This window comes from Mesoplodon densirostris, chromosome 15 (genome assembly GCF_025265405.1).
Source record: "Mesoplodon densirostris isolate mMesDen1 chromosome 15, mMesDen1 primary haplotype, whole genome shotgun sequence".
NCBI lineage: Eukaryota > Metazoa > Chordata > Mammalia > Artiodactyla > Ziphiidae > Mesoplodon > Mesoplodon densirostris.
In genome coordinates, this window is record NC_082675.1 from 50,986,416 (window position 1) to 51,011,444 (window position 25,029).

At 38.6% G+C, this 25,029-nt stretch overlaps 1 protein-coding gene across 3 annotated transcripts in view; it reads left to right on the forward strand.

Moving 5' to 3' along the window:
• GALNT1 (polypeptide N-acetylgalactosaminyltransferase 1) overlaps positions 1-25,029 on the forward strand; it is a 127,921-nt gene that overhangs the window by 35,304 nt on the left and 67,588 nt on the right. For 2 of the 3 annotated variants that reach the window (XM_060118744.1, XM_060118743.1), the window contains exons 2-3: positions 9,629-9,683; positions 21,630-21,875. In XM_060118744.1, coding sequence (XP_059974727.1) covers positions 21,737-21,875 — 139 coding nt within the window. In that variant the 5' untranslated portion in view covers positions 9,629-9,683; positions 21,630-21,736. The remainder of the gene's footprint in view (positions 1-9,628; positions 9,684-21,629; positions 21,876-25,029) is intronic. The other variant, XM_060118745.1, reaches the window with a different exon arrangement.

Sequence of the window (25,029 nt, forward strand, 5' to 3'; positions counted from 1 at the left end):
TAACCTCCAAGTAACATAAGACAGTGTTTTAAGTGAAGTAGTTCTCAAAAGACCCTTCATGTTTGCAGTCGTAAGACAACCAAACTTCATTTGCGGGTACTGTCGTCCTTTGATATTTTTTCTTCCTTCTCTCTTCCCAGATGATTCAGTGGAGGAGGAGGAAAAGTATGGCACTGAGCTCTGGGGAATGCATGGGAGAAGGAAAAATAGGGAAAAGGGAATGACAACAGAGATTTCCATTTAGTCTGCAAATTGTTTTTGGTTTTTCTCATCACAAGCCCAGAGCCAAAGAGACTGTGGGATCTTACAGTCTTGTTTGTTATCCAAACTGGCGGTAGCAGTGCTGGTGGTAATAGCATAGCACTGTCTGCATTCTCAGTGTGGTTGGCCAGTTTCTAGTGGATTCTTTATCCACTCTGGTTGGCCACCTCGTAGCACATACACATTGCCTGTGCATTTTGGCTTGATCTGTGGGCCAACAGCCATCTGTGGGTAACATTTGAGAATCTCTGTTTAAAATCTGAGAAGTAAAATATATTTTTTAAATAAAAGATTTTAAACATACAGTAAAGTACAGTAGCAGAAGACCAGGAACGGTCATGAACTCACCTTTCCCCTGTGTCTTATCTTTACATTTTTCTCTACTTGATTCTCTTCAGTTAGTATTAGGTTTGGCTTCATCTAAAAGATACCTGTTTCCCTTCTCCCCCCCACCCCAAAAAGGTGCTTTTAAAGAGAGTTTTTTCCTCCCAGGACATGGCAGCTGTGTGGTCATCAAGCACCCTACTCCTCTTATCTTTCTGCTTTTCAGTCCTCAGCCTGTGGCTTGCTTTCTCAAGGTCTTCTCATGGTTGCAAAGAATGTCCTTGTAGCTCCATCGTTTGTGTTCATGATCCGGGCAGTGAAGTCAGTTCCCTTTCAATACCTTTCCCATACCCCACACAGTGATTTCTGGTTTGATCTTACTAGCTACCTTAATCTGTTTGGCAGGCCAGGATGTGTAAATTGCCACTCATTAATACAGCAGTTTGATTTGTAAGAAAAAAGAGGAAAGATATTGAGTGAGGAACTAACAACCTGCCACAATTTAGGTCTTTTATATATAAAAAAAGTTCCATTATAGCTGAAGCCCTTTCCTTCCTCCTCAGAGTTAACCATATGTGAATTTGGTGTATTATTCTCATGCATATTATTTTACCTTTACAGTACATATTTATGTCCATGAAGTGTCTTATTTTAATATATTTTGAAACTATATAAATAGAACATACTGTGCATATCCTGCAGATTGCTTTTTTCTTCATTCAGCATTGTTTACCCAGATAGATGCACATAGTTCTAGTTTAATTGTAACTAGTATGTAGTATTATATAGTTCATGTATCCTCTTGATGCACATTTATGTTGTTACCTTTTTTCCCCCATCATAAACAATGCTGCAGTCTTTGTACATTTCTCCTTATAAGTACGTGTAGAGTTTCTTCCGGGTGTATATCTAGAAGTGGAATTACTGAGTGATAGGGTAGTGCTTTCTTCAGCTTACTAGATATTGTCAGATTGCTCTCTGAAGTGGCTGTGCCAGATTACACTTACAACAACATTGTAGGAGTGGCTTTTTATTCCTTACTGACACTTGTGTTGCTGCTCATCTGTTGAGGTCAAACTCATTTCCCTGAATACTGCTGAGGTTGAGTATATTTTCATACGTTCATTGGCTGTTTATGGTTCCTTGTCTGTGATTTGCCTATTCATACCTTTTGGCTATTTTTCACTTGTGTGTTGTTGTTTGTTTTGATTTGGAGAAGTTTTTAGTACATTCTGATACTAATCTTTTGCTGATTTTTTCTGTTGTGGATATTTTCCCCTAGTCTCTGGCTTATCATTTAAATGTCTGTGATGTCGTTGGTTATATTAAAATTTTTAGTTTTCATGTAGTAATTATTTTTTCTTTTATGGTTTGTGCTTTTTGAGTATTCTTTAAGAAATTCTTCTGTAACCAAGGACATAAAAATATTTGCCTCTCTTTTCTTTTAAAGTTTTAGGGATTTGTATCCTTCAATCTTTAAGCCCCCTGGAATCGGCTTTTCGTATGGTGTGAGGTAGGAATTTTATTTTCCCGTATGGATGAACTTTTATTAAATAGCCCGTCCCATTCCTACTGATTTGTCGTGCCACCCGTGTCATGTGTTGTTTGTACGTTCATGTAGGTCTGATCCTGGACTCTCTATTCTGTTTCACCGGTCTTTGAATCTGTCTCTGCCCATGATTCACACTGACTTAATTACTGTAGCTTGATTGATATATGGTAGACAGAGTTACCTCACCTTGTTGTTCAAAATCTTATTGGTTTTCATGGCTTTGCTCTTCAGTATGATTTTAGGATCTGCTTTTAAAGTTCTATAAAAGACTACATTGAGATTTTGATTGGAACTGTAGTAAGTATATAGATTAATATGAAGAGAATTTACTTCTTTACTATGATAAATTTTCCATGTATGAGCATGCTATGTCTTCTTTTTTTTTTTTTTTTTTCCCATTACACGGGCCTTTCACTGTTGTGGCCTCTCCCGTTGCAGAGCACAGGCTCTGGATGCGCAGGCTTAGTGGCCATGGCTCACGGGCCCAGCCGCTCCGCGGCATGTGGGATCTTCCCGGACCGGGGCACGAACTCGTGTCCCCTGCATCGGCAGGCGGACTCTCAACCACTGTGCCACCAGGGAAGCCCCTATGTCTTCATTTTTTAAAAGGTCTTTCTAAGCATTTTTGTAGTTATTATTGGCAAAGGAATTCATTGAATTTTGTTTTTTAAATCTTATTTATTTATTTTTGGCTGCATTCAGTCTTTGTTGCTGCGTGCAGGCTTTCTCTAGTTGCGGCGAGCGGGGGCTACTCTTCGTTGTGGTGCACGGACTGCTCATTGCAGTGGCTTCTCTTGTTGCAGAGCACACGCTCTAGGCGCGGGCTTCAGTAGTTGTAGCACGGGGGCTCAGTAGTTGTGACTCACGGGCTCTAGAGCGCAGGCTCAGTAGTTTTGGTGCACGGGCTTAGTTGCTCCATGGCACATGGGATCTTCCTGGACCAGGGCTCGAACCCATGTCCCCTGCATTGGCAGGCAGATTCTTAACCACTGCGCCACCAGGGAAACCGAAGAATTCATTGAGTTTTGTATGTTGATCTTGAATCCAGCAACCTTGCCAGAAGTTCTCATTAGTTCTAATTGCCTTTATTTTCTTGGATTTGCTATCATTTCTTTTGTTGTTGTTCTGTTTTCGTCTTTCCAATTCTTAAATCTTTTGTTTCTTTTTCTTGTTTTACTGTTCTGGATGGGAATTCTAGTACATTGTTGGAAGGGAAAAGTGATAGAAAGCATTTTTGTCCTTTTCCTAACTTCAAAGGGAATGCTTACAACACTTCATCAATAAGTATTTTGTTTACTGTAGATTTAGGGCAGATATCCTCTATCAGGTTAACAAAATTCATTCTATTTCTAGTTTCCTAGCATTCTTTTGTTTTTGTTTTAAATATCATGAGTAGGTGCTAGGTTGTATTATTTCACATAAAATGTTAAGTCCCTTGCAACCATATAGTTAAGCTTCCTCCCACCTCTATCCTTTGCTCTAATTTTGTCATATATTATGTCTTCATATTAATAACTTGTACAATACAAAGTTATAAATTTTGTTTTAATCAGCCATTTTTTTTAAGAAATCAGGAGGGAAGAAAACCAGGCTTTTGTATTTACTGATATTTACCATTGCTGATGTTCTTCATTTCTCCTTACAAATCTGAGTTTCCATCTAGTGTCATTTTCCTTCTGCCTGAAGAACTTCTGTTAGCATTTCTTGTAGTGCAGGTCTATGAGGCATGAGTTGTTTTGGCTTTTTCTTTATCTGAAAATGTCTTTGTTTCATGTAATGAGAAGTCATCCATTTTTTTCTCTGTATTTAATATGTCTTTTTTCTCTCTCTGCTGCTTTCAAGATTTTTTCTGAATCTTTAGTTTTCAGCAGTTTGAATGTGATGTGCTCTAGATGTGATTTTCTTTGTATTTATCTTGCTTAGGGTTCACTGAACTTAGATTTGCAATTTTATGTTTTCTGCCAACTGTGGACATTTTCAGCTCTTATTTTTATGTATACTTTTCTGCATAATTTTCTCTGTGCCCTACTTTTTGGGACTCCAGTTTCACCTATGTTAAACTTTATGGTTTTGTACCTCTGCTCAGTGAGCTCACTGAGGCTCTTTGTTTATTAAAATATTTTTCTTTCCACTCAGATCTTCAGATTAGGTTACTGTTTTTTTGTCTGTCTTTACGGTGACTGACCCTGTATTCTGTTGTCTCAAATTTGCTTTAAACCTGCCAAGTAAATTTTTCATTTCAGACTGTATCTTTGTGTTCTACATGGTTCTGTATGGTTCCTTTTTTGTAGTTTTCATTTGTCTGATGAGAGTTCCCTCTCTTTATTATTAAGTTCCTGAACATATTTATAGTAGCCACTTTATAGTATTTATAGTAGTCCTCCTCAGCTAATTCCAACGTCTGAGTAATCTTGCGTTCGGTGTGTATTGACTGCTTTTTTCTCTTGACTGTGGGTCAGATTTTTCTGTTTATTCTCATGTCTAGTAAGTTTTTATTGTATACTGGGTATTGTGGATATGTTTTTATGACCTGCAATTCTGTTTTGTCTTAACGATTATTGACTCTTTGTTGCTCTAGCAGGCAGTCAACTGACTAGTCTTAAACTCCAAGCTCTGTTTACCCTGCATTGGGCAATAGCTGATTTCTTTGTTCACTTCTTACAGCTGTCTGGCTGTTGCTTTCATTTTGGACCTCTGGAGTCTCTTCCGTGTTATATGGTCCAGGGCTTACCTAAGGATTGTGGTGGAGGTTATATACGTATTTCGGGGTTCCCTCTTTCCTAGGATATCTCCCCTTGCTTTTCCTCTTTTAGCTCCGGACTTCATATTTTGATGCCATGAACCAATATGATTGTGAATTCCTTCTTGAACTTCAGCTTCTCTACACAGTGTCGGCTGGTATCTGCCCTCAGGCACGCACTTGTATAAAGGCAAATCTCACCTAGCATAGTTCCTGTCTTTCAAGGATTGGCTTCTGTCTAGTTTCTGCCTTTTGATTGCTCTCCAGTGCATTTAGTTGTTTTTATCTTTCGGCCAGAGTTTATGATTGTGGTTTGTGGGAGGGTTAGTCCAGTATAAGCTGTTCAACCTTTATGTGTGTAAATCTTCTGTGCTTCCAATTTTTTTTAAAAAAGGCCTTATTTTGAAAGCAATTTTAGGTTTACCATAAAATTGAGAGGAAAGTACAGAGATTTCAGTCCATATGCCCCCTGCCCCCACAAATGCATAACCTCCTCGTTATCAGCATCACTCACCAGAGTGGTGCATTTGTTTTTTTTGGTTTGTTTTAACCAAGGATAAACCTACATTGACACATTATAATCAGTCAAAGTACATAGATTACCTAAGGGTTCACTCTTGGAGGTGTGTATATTCTTTGAGTTTGGACCAATATATAAAGGCACATATCCATCATTATAATAATCATACAGAGTATTTTCACTGCCCCCTAAATCCTATCCTCTATTTATCCTGACCTCCAGCCCCCATCCCTGGCAACCACTGATTTTTTTTTTTTTTTTGCTCCATAATTTTGCCTTTTCTAGAATGTCTTATAGTTGGAATCATACAGTATGTAGCCTTTTCAGATTGGCTTTTTTTCACAGTAATGTGCATTTAAGGTTCCTTCATGGCTTTTCATAGCTTGATAGCTCATTTCTTTTTAACACTGACTAATATTCCATTGTCTGGATGAACCATAGTTTGTCCATCCATTCACCTACTGAGGGACATCCCAGTTGCTTCCAGTTTTTCGCAATTATGAATAAAGCTACTGTGTAAACATCCATGTGCACGTTTTTGTGTGAACAAAAGGTTTCAGCTTCTTTGGGTAAATACCAAGGAGCATGACTGCTGGATGGTATGATAAGAATATGTTTAGTTTTGTAAGAAACTGCTAAATTGTCTTCTAAAGTGGCTGTACCATTTTGCATTCTCACCAGCAGTAGATGATAGTTTCTGTTGGATGAGAGTTCCTTACCAGTATTTGATGTTATCAGTGTTCTGGATTTTTGCCATTGTAGTAAGTGTGTAGTGGTATCTCGTTGTTTAAATTGTATTTTCCTGATGATGTATGATGTGCAGCATCTTTTCATATGTTTATTTGCCATCTGTATATCTTTGGTGAGGTTGCTTTCGCTTTGAACTTTTCTGAATCTTTATGTTTTTGATGTATGTATCGTAAATAGCATATAGCTTTTATTAAAAAATTGAATCTGATAACTTTTAATGAATACATTTAATCTTTTTATCTTCATCTAAATTACTTATGTATGGGGAATTTTTTCTACCATTTTGTTTTTTTGCCTTCTATATTTGTGGGGTTTTTGTATGAGGGATTTTTTTTTTTTTTTTTTGCTGCATTGGGTCTTCGTTGCTGTGTGCAGGCTTCTCATTGTGGTGGCTTCTCTTGTTGTGGAGCACGGTCTCTAGGTGTGCAGGCTTCAGTAGTTGTGCATGTGGGCTTCAGTAGTTGTGGCGCGCGTGGGCTTCAGTAGTTGTGGCGCGCGGGCTTAGTTGCTCTGCGACACGTGGAATCTTCCCGGACCAGGGCTCGAACCCATGTCCCCTGCAATGGCAGGCGGATTCTTAACCACTGTGCCACTGGGGAAGCCCTGGGTTTTTAAAATGATTTTAAGTTCCTTCCCATTTTATTCCGATTGATTGGTTTTCTTATTTCTCCTTTTTGCAGTTTGGTTTTTGATTACACATACTGTTTTTACTTGATTAGTTGTTACCTTTTAATTTAAAAAAATATTTAATTTTAAAAAGTCTAAAATTAATCGAATATCTCTGCTCTATACCTAAACACAGCAAGCTTAAAATACTTTAATTTCAGTTACCTTTATTCCTTCTTACATGGCATTGCTTTCTGGTATTTTCATTCATTTAAAAATAATTATTGAATTCTTCTACCATGTGCCAAGTTCTCTTCTAGGTGCTGTAGTAATAGCATTAAACAAAATAGAGTCTCTGCCCTCATGAAGCTTACAAGATAATTAACAAACTAATTATGATATATTATGTTGTAAATTAGTGTTTGGTGCTAGAATGGAAAGTAAAGCATTAGGACAAAATAAAGGGTGGAGATGCTATTTTATATATGAGTTTCTGCTGTCTTCAGACATAAGATTTTTAGGGCTCAAGTGTGAAAAACATGATTCTCATGCTGGAGGAGCTTGCATTCTAACCAGAGTCACAGGAAGAAGTTACAGATGTGGGAGCCATCAGCACATGGTGGGTAATGCTTTACAACTGGTGGATTTCCCAACGAGGCTGTTACAGTGTCAGGCAGCATGCAGACAGATCCCGGGCAGAGTGGGATGAGCCAGAGAAGAAGACTGCAAAGCATGGTCAGAAAAGTGGGAGAACAAGGAATGACCCTGGAGCCAAGAAAAGAAGAGGTTATGTTTTACTTATAGCCTGCCTATTCTGCAAATAATTTAAGAGGCTGAGACATCAAGTAGAAGGAGTATGAGAAAGAGACTTGTCTTGGTAGTTAGGACATTAGAGTGACTTGATCAAAAACAGTTTCATTTAAGTGAAGCCAGACTACACTCAATTGAGAAGTTGAGAAATTGGAGACAGAGAATGAAGACTACTTGCATAGAAGGTGGTAAAGGAAAGAAGAGAGAGAGAGAGATAATTTGAGGGGAAGAGGGCAGGATTGTAGAACTCAGGGCTAAGGTTGGTATTCTGGCAAAAATACAGAACAAAACCTTGGAGACTTTAGGGACTCTCTGGCCAGAAAATAAAATGGGCCTCTGGCCTGGAGGAGGTTTCTGCTGGATCCTTTACTTGCCAGAAACTGCTCCCCAGGATCTCTCGGGTTTTCCACTGCTGATGGTGGCAGTGTATTTCCTTGTATCTCAGTTCATGGTTGGGAGGAAAGATGGAAATTTTCTGAAACCTCAGTGTTCTGTTGTAATGATTTGTCATCTGTATTCAAGAGATAAAATTAAAAACATGGGAAAATTTCCCGTGACTATTGCTCTTCAAACTCCTTAGCGTGAGAGTCAAGATTTCCCCTGTTCTGAACACACCCTTTCAACCACATCTCCCAGTTTTTCTGTTTGCTGTCCCCTAGATGTCCCTTGATTTTCCTGCCTCCCTATTTTAGCTCACATTGTTTTGTCCACTTGAAATATCCTTTTGCCTTTTCCTAATTGAAACCAATTCCCGTCATTCTCCTTCACCAGGTTCTCTCCTTTGTGCAGTATAGCTCCTTGTAGCTTGGCACCTGTTGCAAAGATAGAAAAGCATTCTGTAAATTGTAAAGTGCCACAAAAGCTTATTATCTATCCTCCTAAACTACAAGCTTATTGAGGGCAGAAACTGAGCCTTCTTCATATTTATGTACATCAAACTACTTAGTTTTGTGTCTTGTACATACTTGATATTTATTGAAGTTTGAATTAGGGATTTGTGATTCTGTGATAGCTTAAATAATGCTAAGAATGGGCATATTATACACCAGGTTCTACTTTGCAGCTGTTAAATTTATACTGAAATTCTGCTCCTATGCAATCTCCTGTAAAAGTAGATTCCTTAATTTGGATCCTCCACTAGTTCACATCTCATTTTTTTCTTCACAGGATATGTGCCTATCTAAATCAATAATTGTAGGTTGCAGAGTGATGTATTGGCATGCTTTTGACTATAGTAGCAGAATACCCAGTTAAACAAATAGGGCTTTATCCCCTCTGGTAACAAGAAGTCTAGACCTAGGAGATTTCAGGGCTAGTCTGTTAGTGGCCCCATGATACAACAGGGTCCCTTTTGCTTTCCATGTTTTCATGTTGTCATCCTTAGCATGTTGATGTTGGCTTCCCTCATGACCTCAAGATGGCTGCAGCACTTCTAAGTATGCTCTGCAAACAATATCCAAAGCCAGAAAAGTATAGTTTCTCCTTCAGCATCTCTGTGAGGGAGCATAACTTTTCCTGAATGCTTCCCAGTAGATTTCCCCTCAGATCCTATTGGTTGAGATTTGGTTACTTACACTGGCAAGAGGAGTAGAACAGTCACAGTTGACTTGGACCAATCAAGAATAGGTAGTCTAGCAGAGAATGATCACTTGAATTCAGTTAGGGGTCTAATGCCATGAGAAACATGGGGTGGGAGATAAGGAACAAACAGTATCTGCCACAGGTGCTGTCTGTGTGTCCTTGGCCTTCCCACCTGGGAAATTAATATCTTCATAGATTTCTAAGAGGAGGAGAGATACTTTTTACAGTATTTCCACTGAGCTTGGTGTTGGATCTCAGAAATACTTTATTCACTGATTCACTTATTCATGTAATAAACATTAACTGAACACATATTTTGTGCCAGGTATTGTGCTCAGCATTGGGGAAGTAGCTGGTAAGACTTGGTCCTTGCCCTCAGGTGGTGGCTGGTGTATAGTCCAGTGGAATAGCGTGGCTGAGGTGATGGGGGGAGGAGAGAGTTATTCTGTAATAAACTGATTTTAGGAAATTTATTTTTCAACAGGAGATGTGGGACATGTGGATTTGGGATATGAATTCATTTGAAAAACCACTTTGGGGTAAGTTGATAGCTGGGAGTAAATGACTTGAGGGTTGTACTTCTCTTTACATTGGGATTTGCTCTTATTGTGATGTAGGTTCAAACTTATGTTCATTGGACTTTATGCCTCATATACACACAAGAAAATGGCTTGTACTAAAATCCTAGTGTAGTAATTTGAGAAATATAACCATCAAGCATAGCCACAGTACTAATTAATATTCATGCATTCACTTCTCATTCAGGAGGTCAATTTGAAGACTAAATGAAGACCAGGTTTAGAAATAAAAAGATACTTATTATATACTGTTTAACCTGCTTGCGCTCAACCAATAATTCTGTCATGTGGACTGGAAAGCACTCATAGCACTCGTGTTATGGAGATGGAGGGTTAGGGTTTGTCTCTGAGCTTCTCTTTGCAGTACTCCAGATGGCCGTTTGAATTCTCATTGCATCAATACAAATATAAAAGGTTCCTGATTTTTCATTTCATCTAAGAAAGAGCCTCTAGAAATACTATTTAATATTTACTGAGTGTTTACTATGAGTGTGTTGTGCATTACTTCATTTAATTCAGGGACTATAAGGTGGGTATGTTTTTCTCATTCAGAGGAATAAAAAGGCCCAGATTTATGCAAATAAAGTACAATTGTTAGGATCACATAACTAATACGTTTTGGAATTGAAATTTGAATTTCAGCATTTGGCCTAATAGACCCCCATTTCTGTTTTAAAATGCTGATTATGGTGGGTGTCCCCAAGACCAACCCCAGGTTTAGTGACTGGCTAGGCGGGCTCATAGGATTCAGCATATGATCATAATAATGGCTAAGATTTATTACAGTGAAAGGATACACAGCAATATTAGCAAAGGGAAAAAGTGCATGGGGTGAGGTCTGGAGGAAACTAGTCACTAGCTTCCAAGAGTCCTCTCCCAGTAGAGTCCTCTCCCAGTAAAGTCCTCTCCCAGTAGAGTCCTCTCCCAGTAAAATCCTCTCCCAGTAGAGTCCCACAGGATGAGCTTAATTCCTCAGCAATGAATTTTGACAACACATGTGAAGTGCTGTCAACCGGGGAAACTCATTAGACTCTGTGCCAATGTTTTTAGTGGACCTGGTAATGGAGGCACCTTCCACCTAGCATGTACCAAAATTTCAGGCTCCCAGAAGGAGAACAGATGTTTTGCATAAACCATAATGTTTGTATAAACAGTTTAGGCACAGTGAGGCCCACTTATCATTTAAGGTAAGTTTTATATCATTGTAGGGAACTGTTTATCCTTCAAGTTCCCAGACACCAGCCAAGGGCTAACCTTGCAACCAAGCCTTTCTAAGGACAGTAATCTCAGTCTTACATCTTAGCTTTTATCCTGTACACTGATTTATTCATTTAAGGATATTGTTCTTATGATCATTTAGCTTCTGAAAAGTAATGGGAGAAGTAGGTATTATGGCAAACGAAATTCTTCAGTGGTGTTTGTTTTGAGGGTCCCATGACTGCCAACTATTTGATTTGCTGGAAAGACTGACATAATGACGTAACTGACATAACAACTCAACATAATGTTGTACTCATGGCTAAGTTTTTATTACGGCAAAGGTTACAGTGCAAGAACAGCAGGAAAAAGATATATATAGGTGATTGCTAGAGAGATCAGGCACGGACTTCTAAATCTTCCCTCTGTGAGGATCACAGGGACACGATTTCCCCTCTAGCTGTGAGTGATAGGGACACGTACAAGATGTGTCAGGGAAGCCCATGAGTATTCCAGTCCAGCATTCTTACAGGAAGCTGGGTACATAGGCATACTACTGCCATGTGGCCAGCCATGGCAATGGAAACTTAGGGCTCCAGACCAGATACCAGGTGCGCATCATAAATCTTGATGTTACTTTAAACAATGCTGACAGCCTGGTACATCCTGACTCATCACCTCTAACATCCTTAACCAGTGACTGTGAACATTCCAGGAGTTGAGTTCTCAGAGTTTGGCCAGGGGTCATTGCCATGGCTGTAGGCATCCCCCAGGGATTAGCAAGGACTGGGTAGGACTCTTTGTTAACTCTTTCCTCTCAGATTCCCACATGAAATAATGCTTCATTTGCTGAATGCAAAATTTAATGATGATACATTTTTATAATATGATACTCTATACTTAGAAAAAATAATTGATAGTAGAAATAGTTTGCACATTTCACTTACCTGAGGGTAGGTTTGTAGATTCTTTTCTTTTAGGGATTTATATAATGGTGACTTTTGGATTTCCCATTTTTGTCCACAATTATTTGTATTATATACAGGTATATGTTAAGTTAAAGAACGATACAGAAATATGAACTTGAATTAGTTGAATCAAGATATTACAAAATTAACCTTCTCTCTCGCTGAAGGTCTGCCTCATGAGAAGCTTTTAAACACAATGGGATCTCTTTTATGCAATTTGCAGATTCACAGAAATAACAGTTTTGCAGAAAGAAAATAACCCATAATTTAAAAATTACCTGGTTCCAGGATTTGGAACCAGTCTTTACTAGTTTATTTATTGCTCTTTGAAACCTGGTTTGTGTTATGCAAAAAAGAAAGACAAAGTAGATGGGGAAGGTTCAGTGCTTGAATATGAGAAGTTCTGAGTTAACAGACGTACATAGCTTTCCTTGTTGCAGGACTTCACAGAACCTTTGGTGCAGTGATGTACAGCGAATGGAGTATGTAATATTTCCCTAACTTATTTGACCATGGAATTTCTTAAGTGCGGACTCTCCCTGTGGTCTTGCAAACAGTGTTCTTTAGAACAAAATAACAGGACATCAGGAAGCCCTTAAAGGGATTTAGCTAAAGGAGAGACAGAAACAAAACAACTACAGAAAAAAATTTAAAGAAAACCTTGTTGCAGAAAAGTTTAGTATCTTACACTGCCTGATAAAACCTATTTAGAAACTTCCCTATCTGGATGTCTTTTTCCTGCCAGGTTTCCTGAGTTGATGTTTCTCTTTTGTAATGTGAATGGCGTGTCTCTTACACTGGTATTTAATAGTGTGATAAGAGCTTCTGTGGTGTGGATCACTGCCTTCATGCTCCTACCATCTACAGTGTCTGACATGGTAGCAAGAACGTAGTTGGCTAAGACTCAATAAATAGCCAGACAGCATGGAATGATTGTGACTCTAAAATACTGAAGCCATTTTTTTTTAAGGAATAACAATATAGTAGACGTAAAGGTTAGGTGCTGTGCGTTTATTTTAATAGTGCTGTCATTTTGAAAAACATTTTTAGAACTTTTTTCTTAGACTTCTCTTGAATTCCTCTTTTTATCTCCAACTTCTTTTTTTATGACCTTTATGAATTTGTAATTGGTTTATTTTTTCAGAACAGTAGAATTGTTCTACCATAGACACGTAAGCACTTTTAGCTACTAGATTTCTTTTGCAGTAGATGGAATATCATTTTAAGTAATTAAATGGTCATCATAGCTAAGGAAGGCCAGTGGGTCAGAAGTAGCCAAGGCTGTCCTCAAGTAGTGAAAGGTGAGAATGCTTGCTTTACTGTGTATCAAAAATTATTATAAAGCTGTAATAATTAAGACAGCCATGTGGTGTAGGGATAGACAGACTAATGGAACAGAACATAGAACCTCAGAAACCTGGTTTATGCCAAAGTTGGCATTGCACACTTCTAGAGAGAGGATGAACTTTTCCATAAATAGTACTGGGACAATTGGTTATCCACGTGGAAGAAGATGACATTGAATCTCTACTTAAACTGGAAAGGTAAAACTTTAAAATTTTTAGACATTAAAACATTATTTTTAATGATCTCTAGATAGAGAAGAGTTTCTTAAGACATAGAAAATGTGAACTATAAAAGATACCTCTTGGGAATTCCCTAGCAGTCCAGTGATTAGAACTCCGAGCTCTCATTGCTTAGGGCCTGGGTTCAATCCCTGGTTGGGGAACTAAGATCCCGCAAACTGTGTGGCGCAGCCAGAAAGAAAAAAAATAAAATAATAAAAGACACCTCTTGTTAAGAAGATAAGCTATAAACTGGAAAAGTTACTTGTAGTACATGTAACTGACATGGATTAGAATCTAGACTGTATAAAGATCTTCACAAACTAATAGGAGAAAGACAAAACGACCCCACCCAGTAGAATAATGGACTAAACTTCAGTAGGTACATTAGAGAAGAGGAAATGGAATGACCAGTAATGTCAGAGATGGTGGGAAAATGCAGATTCAAACTACATTAAGATAACAACTACACACTTAGCAGATTGTCAAAAAATAAAATAGTTTGACATCAATAACTGTTGCCAAGGATATAACACATCCAGAGCTCTCATTTTTCTTTCTAATTTGTTTCAAACACCTGGGAAAACAAATTTGCCATATTAGTCATATTGAAAATATGTATACCCTATGACCTAATTCCCCTAGATATGTACTGTAAATCAGGGTTGGTGTGACAACTCATGAATTAAGAAGGGTTTTTAACATCTTTAAATGGTTAAAAAAATAAAAATATTTCATAATTTGTAATATGAAAATTACATGAGATTCAAATTTCAGTGTCCATAAATAAAGTTCTATTGGAATACTGTCACACTGACTTGGTTACATATCACTTTTGGCTGCTTTTGTGGTACAACACCAGATTTGAGTGGTTGCAGTAGAGATCTTATGTCCCGCAAAGCCTAAAATGTTTACAATCTGGCCCTTTGCAGAAGAAGTTTGCTGACCCCTGGCACATTTGTTCCAGGAAACGTGTTCAGGAATATTCATAGCAGTACTGCTTGTAATAACAGAAACCAAGGGTAGAAGGGATAAACTGTGGTAAGCCTCATAGTGTATAATTATAAGCCAATTGAATATTAGACAGTAGTGAAAATGAATTGACTGCAACTACATGCAACAAATGGATGGTTCTCAGGAACGTAGTGTTAGAAGAAAAGCAGGTCTCAGATTCTTCCATTTATAAGCAGTTCCGAAACAAAATGTAAACAAGGCATTTTTAAGGATAACAGTGAGGTAAAACTATCAGGAAAAGAATGTTAAGTTCAGAATAGAGGAGCTAGGGAAGAGATGGTATTGGAGAGGGAACTTTAAAGGTGTTGTTCTTATTCTTAAACTGAGTGGTAGATACATGTGTATGTTGTGTTGTGATCCTTTATATCTGTGATTTGTTTTATACCTACTTTTGATACTTGATATGTTTTTGTGATTTGGGGCATTAAAAAGTATCTTTTCAAATAGTGTAGTCTGCCTCATAATGTATAATTGTTTATGAGTAGAGGGGAACCTCACCCGTGGACCAGAACCTGTTTGATTTTTACCTGTAGGTCTCCTCTGTCCCCTACCCCCCATCCCCCCAGTGGCCATCCCAGATGTGTGTTAGGAACCCAATTCAAACTGTCGTAAACAGAAAAGGGGATTAATAGAAGGATTCCTGGGTGTTCACAAAAGCCAAAGTAGAGTCAGGGACTCCATCACCTTTGCCTCTCGTCCTGTGTGCCTCTGGGCTCATCCTCTTGGACTGCAGGTCAGCTTTCTCTACATGTTGGGCAGTGTAGCTGACTGCAGTGGTCGATTAGCACAGGCTTCCTTCCAGCTCTGTGACTCGGGAAGCCAAGGGGTGAGGTCCTGTGGTTGGCCTGGCCAGGTCATTTGGCTCTCCTGTGGCCAGGGGGCTAGGTCTGTTACCAGAAGAAACCCTTGGGGGAGGGTGGGGAGAGCACAAGTCAGAATCATGAGCCAGGAAGCCACCTCGGTTTGTGTCTATTTTATGTCTGTTCTTTAAGTATAAAACAATATGTGGCATTTTGACATAGCTTTGTGGATATCAGGGCTATTTTGAAGTGACCATTAAGACATTTGTTGCTTAAGACAGGATACTCAGTAGTTGGGGTGGAAAGAGAGGTTAGAAATGTCTATTGAGCGTATTACTGCAATTTAAAAAAATCACAACAGCATCACCACAAAGGTCTCTCCTGCTACCCCTTTATAGTCACAGCCATTCCATTCTTTTCCCCCTGATAGGGATATTTAAGACATTAAAATGTTTGAGTCAAAATAGACATTACAAACTTGCTTTAGTATGACGTATCTATGAGCTAGTCTGAATGACTGAGAGGGCACTTATCCCACTGGTAATAGTGTTTAACTGGGATGGGGGTTTATAGATGGCTTTGTATCTTTTATTTTACTTCTCTGTGTTTGCCAGGTTCTTTGTATTGAGCATATATTACTTAGTAACTAGGAAAAATATTCACTTTTAAAGGTATTGCTAGGAGCTAAGTCTGTTTATCACCTTGGAAACTGACATTCCACTTAAGATGCCAAACACTGAATGCTCTAAATTAAAACATTTCAGCCAGTAAATTTTATAGGAGTTATTATCTATTCATAGATTTACTCTTGTTATTGGTATATGGTAGGATCTAAATTTATTTTTTACCATTTAGAAAGCTATTTGTTCCTTTATCAGTTTTCTGCTCTGATTTATAGTAGCACCTTTCCAATTTTCCACACATGCTTAGGTTTGTTTTGGGGTACCACATGGCTGTAGATACTTCTGCTTTATAATAAATACAGTCCCTAAAGGTTTCATTTGTGTTTTGATTAGAATTAAATTAATTTAGGGAAGAAGTTGCTTGTTTGTTTTCCCTGAACATGGTACATCTATCCATTAGTCAGGTGTTCTTTTATGTCCTTCGACAAAGCTCCACAACTTTCTCCATGTCTTGCACATATTTTAAGTTTATTTCCAAATACTTTAGGGTTTTTATAGCTGCTTTGAATGTGATTTGTTTTCCTTTATATATTCTAATTAGTTATTATGAAGAAGCATGATTGATGTTATATGTTTACCTTGTATTCAGCAACCTTGATGAAATAATGAATTAGCTCTAATGGTTTATTTATTGATTTCTTTTAGAGTTTCTATATAGAAGACATGCTATCTGCAGATAATTTTGTCTCTTTTTAATCCCCTAATTCTTATTCCTTTTCTTGTCTTATTGTTTAGACCTCCAGTACAATATCAGATTGAAGTGAGGATGCATAACTTTTCTTATTTACAATGCTACAGAAATGCATTGGGAATCCCATCATAAATATGTTTGCTATAAGTTAAAGAATTTCCTTTCTAGTCCTAGTTTTCTGTGAAGTTCTCTATTGATGAGTAATGAACTACCTAACTGCCTCAAAACGTAATGGCTTTAAACAATAAACATTTATTATCTCATTTTCTTTGGGTCAGGAATGCAGGAGTAGCTTAGCAAGGTGGTATTGACTCAGGATCTTATATGATGTTGCAGTCAAGATGAAGGCTTGACTGGGTCTGCTTCCAAAGTGGTTCACTTCCATGCCTCGCAAGAGAGTACTCTTTGTTGGCAGGAGGTTTCAGTTTCTCAGCACATGGATCTCTTTATAGGGGTGCTTCAGTGTCCTTCTGACGTGGTGCTGGCTTTGCCCAGAATGTGTGATCTGAGAGAGAGCTGGGAAGAACTGTGCTTTATGACTAGCCTTGAAATCACACATCATTACTTCCACCGTATTCTATTGGTTAGAAGCAAGTCCCTAAGTCCAGCCCACACTTTAGGAGGGAAATTACACTCCACAAAAATTACTTCATGTATTGATTTTTTTGTAGTCTGTCTGCTCCTGCAAAGTTGCACAAGAGCAGGGGCTTCTATCTGTATATCTTTACAGAGATATACAGAGAACCCCACTTGGAGCCTCAAACTTTTGTGTCCTCAGCTGTGGTTAACATCTCTTTGAGGGTATCAGAGGTACCTCATACTGAGCATGTCCAAAGTCAAACTTACATTTCTTCCCATCTTTTCCTCCTTTCCAAAAATTGGTCCTCTTTTACTGGTCCCTGTTTCTATGACTGGCAACACTCTGCATCCACTTGTATAGGCCAGGATTTCCTCCTCTTTACGCCCACCTGACTCATCCTTAAACCCTATTGAGTTTGTCCCTTAATACCTCTCAAATCTGCCCACTTTTATCCAGCTCCAGCTTTGTCGCAATCACAGTTTTCACCTCTTTTGTCTTTGATCCACTGGCCTTTGAGTGTTGGGCTTCTTCCTGCTATAGAATCCTTGCTACTCACTGCCCCAAATGCTCATTTTCTCTTCAAAGCATGTCTTCCTCAGGGAAGCCTTTTTGACAAAGTCGGATCTCTTTTACAGATGTGTATAGTGCTGTGTACCTCCCTCCAAAGCAGTTATCACGATTGAAATTTCACGTTTATGTGAGTGTTCGACTAATGCCTGCTTTCCTGGAGCCAACTCTAAACTTCGTAAGGGAAGGAATATTTTGTTCATGCTTGTATTCCTTGCATTTGACACATTCCCTTCATTTACTGAGTTTGTGTGTTTTGAATGTATGAAATAATAATAAGTGAATGAATAGGTTTCATTATAGTTCTGAGAAATAGAGCAAATGGAATATATAATTAGTAAATAAAATAATCTTGCTTCTCTTTACAGTGTTAGAGGATAAATATCATTTTTTTAAGTCTTTTAGTTTTTCTGGCAGAAATTTCAGCTACAAATTAAATGAATAGATCTATTGAAGAGTCTCATATCTCATACCTCTGCCTGGTCAGTACAGTGCAAAATTAGTCATTCTAGGTGTAGGTGCCTGAGAATTCAGTGTTCTTGGGAGAGGGGAGATAAGCACCTTAACATACTCAGTAGACTGAAGTTTTAGGTCCAAGAGAATGATGCTTCTGTTTTCTCCAAAGCTGCTTTTGAGCTGAGACTCTCTTTTTAGGCTTGAAATTTCTGGAGAGCTTTGGCTAGAAGTATATGGAGTAAGAGAAAATAATTATTTAGCCCTAGAAAATATTGATCAACCTTTGGAAAAACTTGGCATATGACACGTAGGATAGAATCAGAAGTTTACTGATATAATTTATCACTGTACTTTGACATTAATTCAGATTTTATACCTTCTAAAATAATTAAGGAGTTAAATGCATTTCACATGGAAAGTTTTAATCTATTGTGGTTGAGCCAGAAACTCTGAGCTTTTAATAATTTCCAAGATAAATTCTGGTATGTATCACTTGAAGAAATACACAACAGTTTTTCTCCTAAAATTGGAATTGTTTCTTTGAAGGATCCTCACCTCTCCTGTATTTATTTGTGTACAGTAGAATTCACTCTTTGAGGTGTAGCCGTACCATTTTGGACACAAAATGACCGCCGCCACCACAAGCAAGAGATGGAATGTTTTCATTATCACAAGTTCCTTCACGGCCCTTTGAGAGCAGTCCTCTACTTTTCCACAGCCCCTGGCAACCACTGATCTAATTTGTCTCATATAAATGGAATCATACAGTATACAGTATGCAGCCTTTTGTGACTGACCACTTTCACTTAGCATAAAGCTTTTGAGATTCATCAGTATTGCATATATATCAAGAGTTCTTTTTGATTGCTGGATTTCTGGGTAGTAGTATTTCACTGTTTGGTGTACCACAATTTGTTTATCCATTCACCAGGTGATGGACATTTGGATTGTTTCCAGATTTTGATGATTATGGTTAAGCTGCTATAAAGATTTGTGTACAAGCCTTTGTGTAGACATACGTTTTCCTTTCTCTGAAGTAAATAGCTAAGAATGGAATTGCAGACTCTTGTGGGAAGAAACTGCCAAGCCGTTTTCCAGAGAGACTGTACCATTGTGCATTCCACTGGCAATGTATTAGAGGTCCAGTTGCAGCAGTTCCTTGATAGCACTTGGTAGTTTTCTTTTTTCCTTTCACTATTTATATTGGTGCATAGTGGTGTTTCATTGTGGTCTTAACTTGCAGTTCCCTAATAGCTAATGATGTTGAACATCTTTTCTTGTGCTCTTTTGCCACCTGTATCGCTGTTCGGTAAAGCAACAGTTCACACCTTTTGCCCATTGTATTGGATTAGGATTTTTAAAAATTGTATTTGGAGAGTTCTTTATATGGTCTGGATACAAGTAATTATCAGATATGTAATTTGTAAATATTTTCTCCCAATATGTGACTTGTTTTTTACTTTTTTTAACTGTCTTTTGAAGAACAGGTTTTAATTATAAAGTCCAACTTATCAATCTTTTTAAATGATTTGTGCATTTTATTGTTACCACGTAAGGAATCTCTACATAACTGAAGGTCTCAAAGATGTTTGCCTCTCCTTTATCCTCCTTTCTCCCTACACCTCCTGCTTTCTCTCCCAAATACACACACACCCACTGCATTTCATCTTCAGTTTTAGAATCTAATTGTGCTGCCTTGGAAAAATTAAATAGGAATGAGTACAGAGTTATAAAGATTTACATTTAAGTGTTCTGGGCTGTAAGCATTGAAAAAATGAACAATCAGCAGATTTTAGAGAACACAAAACTACATTTGAATCCCAGCTGTTGCACTGGCAGTTAGACTGCTTGCTTTGCCAGTGACCAAAAGAGGTAGCCTTTCATGTAAAGTGGCTTGAAATATTTACATATATAATATGTATCTTGCTTCTCTGGAGAGAACTGTTGCTCCATGACACTGTGCATTATAACGTTTTGCTCTTCCCCTCACCCTAGTCACCACAGATGTCAGTTGTTGCTCACTGCACGTGACAGATACTGAGTGAGTATGATTTTGAGGCAAGAATATGACAGTAGCATCCCTGTTCTCACTGTGCAGTCAGGAAGTGTTGGTTTGATGAAAGGAGGCCAATAGGCAAGAGATCGAAGTCCCCAGAGAGACGAACAGAAATAATACTTTACATTTATAAGTATTACTTGGTATTTTGGGGTGCTTTTCAGGTTGCTGTTTAGCCACCTTGTGAAGTAGGAAAGAACTATTGTATCTTTTTCATAAATAAACTCTCTGGCCTGCCCTGGATTGTTTAGGTAGAGACATCTCTACTGCCCACCATGGAACATGCTACATAAAACTGCCCTTGTAAGAAGCTGCTATGCTGCCCATCAGCCCAGCCCTTCAGAGCTTCTGCTCATTGGCTTTCACCTGTGCCAAGTGTGTGTTTCCTCCATCCGCTCCCCTGAGTGCACTTGGCTCCTCTGTCTTCTGGTCAGCAGTGACACAGACCTTTGAGCCTCGGTGTCAGCGGCTCGGTGGGATGGCTCCTTACCTCTCGGAGGTCCCTCGGACTGCTCCAGAGCTCCCCCAGATGAGTGCCGTATGTGCCAGAAGTGTTTCTGATCTAGCTATCCCAAAGGACAGTTCCTCCAGTCATTTTCTCATGATATTTTAACAGATTGGGGGTGGCGGGGGGTGGGTAGAAACAAACATCAGGGAAGTCTGTAAAATGACTGTCAGAGCCAGGACTAGGGCTTAGGTCTTTCGATGCCCTTTTCTTTTCTGTTATACTTTCCATGAGTCTTGTTTTTGAACGGCTGGTGACTAGCATTTTTAGAATGAGATTCAGTGGGACAGAGGGATAAGAATCATTCCAATTAAACTGCTCTAGAAAAGCTACTAGGAGAACTCATATAAATCCTTGGACCCTGGGAACTGAATGTGAGTGGTTCAAATGGACTGGGAATTACTGGCTTCTTAAACTCCTGTGGCAGTTAATGGCTTAGCTTTTGCTTTAGTGTTTAATCAGCAATTGAATAGAAGGCAGTTAAGCCCCATGTGTTTGGATATAAGATAGTAGCTCACTGTTTTAATTTGAATTTTCCTCATTGTAATGAATCGAGCACCTTTTCACTTGTTTATTGGCTATTCAGGTTTCCTTTCTGCAAAGTGCTTGTTTAGTCCTTTACGCATTTTTCTATTGGATTGTATATATTGATTTTTAGGAGTTATTTGCATGTTCTTACTATTTTTATATATTTTACGAGTATTCTTTCAAGTCTGATTTTAAAACTTATTCTTCATAGTAAAATTTCATATTCATATTGAATTAATCCATTGGTTCTTTTTTAGTTAATTTTTAAGTTAATCTTTTTTCTTTTTCTTTCTATAGGTTATGAACGTGATTTCTGATGAAACTGGATTGGAATAATTTTCATGATCTTTGTATATTTATATATATATATATATTTTAAAATTTTGCATTTGACTTAAAGTGCCATGAGAAAATTTGCATATTGCAAGGTGGTCCTAGCCACCTCCTTGATTTGGGTACTCTTGGATATGTTCCTGCTGCTTTACTTCAGTGAATGCAACAAATGTGATGAAAAAAAAGAGAGAGGACTTCCTGCTGGGGATGGTGAGTGACATTTTATAATAGTGGACCTGTTTTTTTTTTTTTTTTTTTCTTTTTTTTTGCGGTATGTGGGCCTCTCACTGTTGTGGCCTCTCCCGTTGCGGAGCACAGGCTCCGGATGCGCAGGCCCAGCGGCCATGGCTCACGGGCCCAGCCGCTCCGCGGCATATGGGATCCTCCCAGACCGGGGCACGAACCCGTATCCCCTGCATCGGCAGGCGGACTCTTAACCACTGCGCCACCAGGGAGGCCCGACCTGTTTTGATATATATGTCACTTGTTTGTACTAACTAATTTGGAAACTATAAAATTTTAACATTTTTAGATTAATAGTAATCCCTGGCTTCCTGTATATGATGATCATATTTCCATCAGTTCTCCAGTGGGTTCTTCTAACAGTTAAAAGTATTAAAGTATCCTGTATAGAATTGCTAAATTCAATTTGTGTGTTCAATGTTAATTTTCTGGAAGTTATATTACCAAATACTGTAGGGAATCTCATAGCTGGAACTACCAAAATTGTACAGGAGATTAGTCTAGTGTCATAATGCTGAGTGGAGCATTAAAATTGCATTATCAAGTATATGAGAGAGTTCTCCAGCCTTCCCATCTCAGTCCTAAGGGAAGAAGTCATTTTAGGTAGATGTGGTCTGGTGAGTTTGTTTTGTTAATGCTGTAGATAGCTCCAGTTAGCACTTTTAGGGAGAGCTTATGAAAAGATCAGGCTATAAAATCTGGGCTGCAGTGAGAACACTGCAGTATCTAATATGGAAAAAGAAGGAAACACAAATATGAAGGACCTAGTTTGGAAGACTGACATTTTTGACAGAGGACACCTGAAAAATTCAGTTTTAGACTCTGTGTTTAAACCAAAAAACAAATGCTGCCTTTTATTTTTTTTTAAACAAAATGAAAATGACTTTGCATTGTGAATCAGCAATTCAGCTATTCTGCGCTCTGAACTCTCTGTGATTAGTTATAGAATATCTGGCTAAGCAGTAATTCTATTTTTAGGAATTATGTGTGAATGATTACTGTTTTATTTGAATATGTAGCCACATTTAAATATCTTGTACTTTTATAATGAAAGCACCTGGTCCCTTAAAATTTATAATCTAAAATTATTTATTTGTATTGGTAGGTGTGCCTACTTATTGTAATGTTTACAGATGGGATTGTGTAACCAGTTCTCTTTATTTCATGGGAAATCTGCCGAAAAGTAGGCTCAGTTGCTAACACTGGACTTTAGTAATACCTAGGCTAACCCCTGACTTTTTAATTTTCACCTTCCCCATAATTTTTTTGCCTATTAATTTGTTGACTTTCCTGGTTTCCTTTATGGCCCTGCTGTTTAGTAAGTTTGTCGAGTGACAAGACACTACCTCCTTAACTGTTGTTAGAGCTATAACTCTGTCAACATTTAAATCAAATCAAAGGTATTGCCATTCACCAGTAAGAAACTAGCATAATTCTTTTCCCAAGTGGAACAGATTAACTTTCCCCTCACTCCACCTTAATTCATTGCCATTTATACTGGGAGCTCATGGTATTCTGTCTTAAATGCAAAGGCATGAAAAGTAAGAAAGACTGGGACCTCTGTAGTAGGTGAAGACACACTTAGTGAATGTTTTTTAAACTCTGATATGTGCTGGGCAGTGTGCTACGTGCTAGTGACATACACTTCAACAGTACAAAAAAGTTCCTCCCTTTGGGGAATCCCAATCCAACAGGAGAGAAAGAATATGGTAAAATAGTGATATGATAGATAGCATACTAGAGATGTGCATGAGAGCAGGAGGGAGGGACACCGTGGGGCATATGAGAAGGTGCAGCAAGGAAGTGTAACGCTCAAGCTGTAGTATCAGGGTGAACAGGTGTTTGTTAGGTTTGATGGGTGAGGGGAATACCTTCCAAGCAAAGGAGAGAAGCATGTGCAAGATAAGCAAGTGAGAGACAGAGGTGACGGATAGGAGAATGTGAGGAAAGAGCACAGGACGAAGCTGGGAGGTTAGCAGAGGCCACATCACAGGAGGCCTTTTATGACATGCTAAGGGTTTTGGACTAAATCCTGTAGGTGAGGCATGACATTGAAGGATTTTTTTGGCTGCGTCAGGTCTTAGTTGTGGCACGCAGGATCTTTTGTTGCGGCACACGGGCTCTTCGTTGCGGCGCACGAGCTTCTCTCTAGTTGTGGTGCGCAGGCTCCAAGACGCGTGGGCTCTGTAGTTTGTGGCGTGCAGGCTCTCTAGTTGAGGCCCGTGAATTCAGTAGTTGAGGCGTGCAGGCTTAGTTGCCTTGCAGCATGTGGGATCTTAGTTCCCTGACCAGGGATCGAACCCTTGTCGCCTGCATTGTAAGGCAGATTGTTTACCACTGGACCACCAGGGAAGTCCCACTGAAGGATTTTAAACAAGGGAATCAGTTACTTGATGGGATCCAGACTTTCAGAAAGAAGTTTGGTGGTCACGTGGCTGATGTATTGGCTTGGTGTTTAAAAGCCGAAGTTCCTTCGGTTTTTAAATAAAAATAAAAGACACATTTTTCATTTTCACCAAGAGCTTTATTGAACAACATATTCACAGTTTTGTACCACTACCTTCTGCCATTTTTTAGGCAACTTCATAATTCCATCTTCCCACAACTTTTTATCTTTTTGAGCAAAAAACTGTTTCAGGTGCCTTTTACAGTCTTCCAGGGGATTGAAATTTTTTCCATTAAGAGACTTTTGTAAAGACCGAAATAAATGGAAATCTGAAGGTGCAGTGTCTGGTGAATATGGCGGATGAATCAGAACTTCCCAGCCAAGCTGTAACAGTTTTTGTCTGGTCATCAAAGAAACATGTGGTTTTGCGTTAATCCTGATGGAAAATCGTGCATTTTCTTTTGACTAATTCTGGACCCTTTTCTTCGAGTGCTGCTTTCAGTTGGTCTAACTGGGAGCAGTACTTGTTGGAATTAATCATTTGGTTTCCGGAAGGGGCTCATAATAGAGGACTCCCTTCCAATCCCACCATATACACAACATCACCTTCTTTGGATGAAGACCAGCCTTCAGTGTGATTGGTGGTGGTTCATTCACTTGCCTCACGATCTCTTCCATTCCACATTATTGTACAGTATCCACTTTTCATCACCTGTCATAATTTGTTTTAAAAAC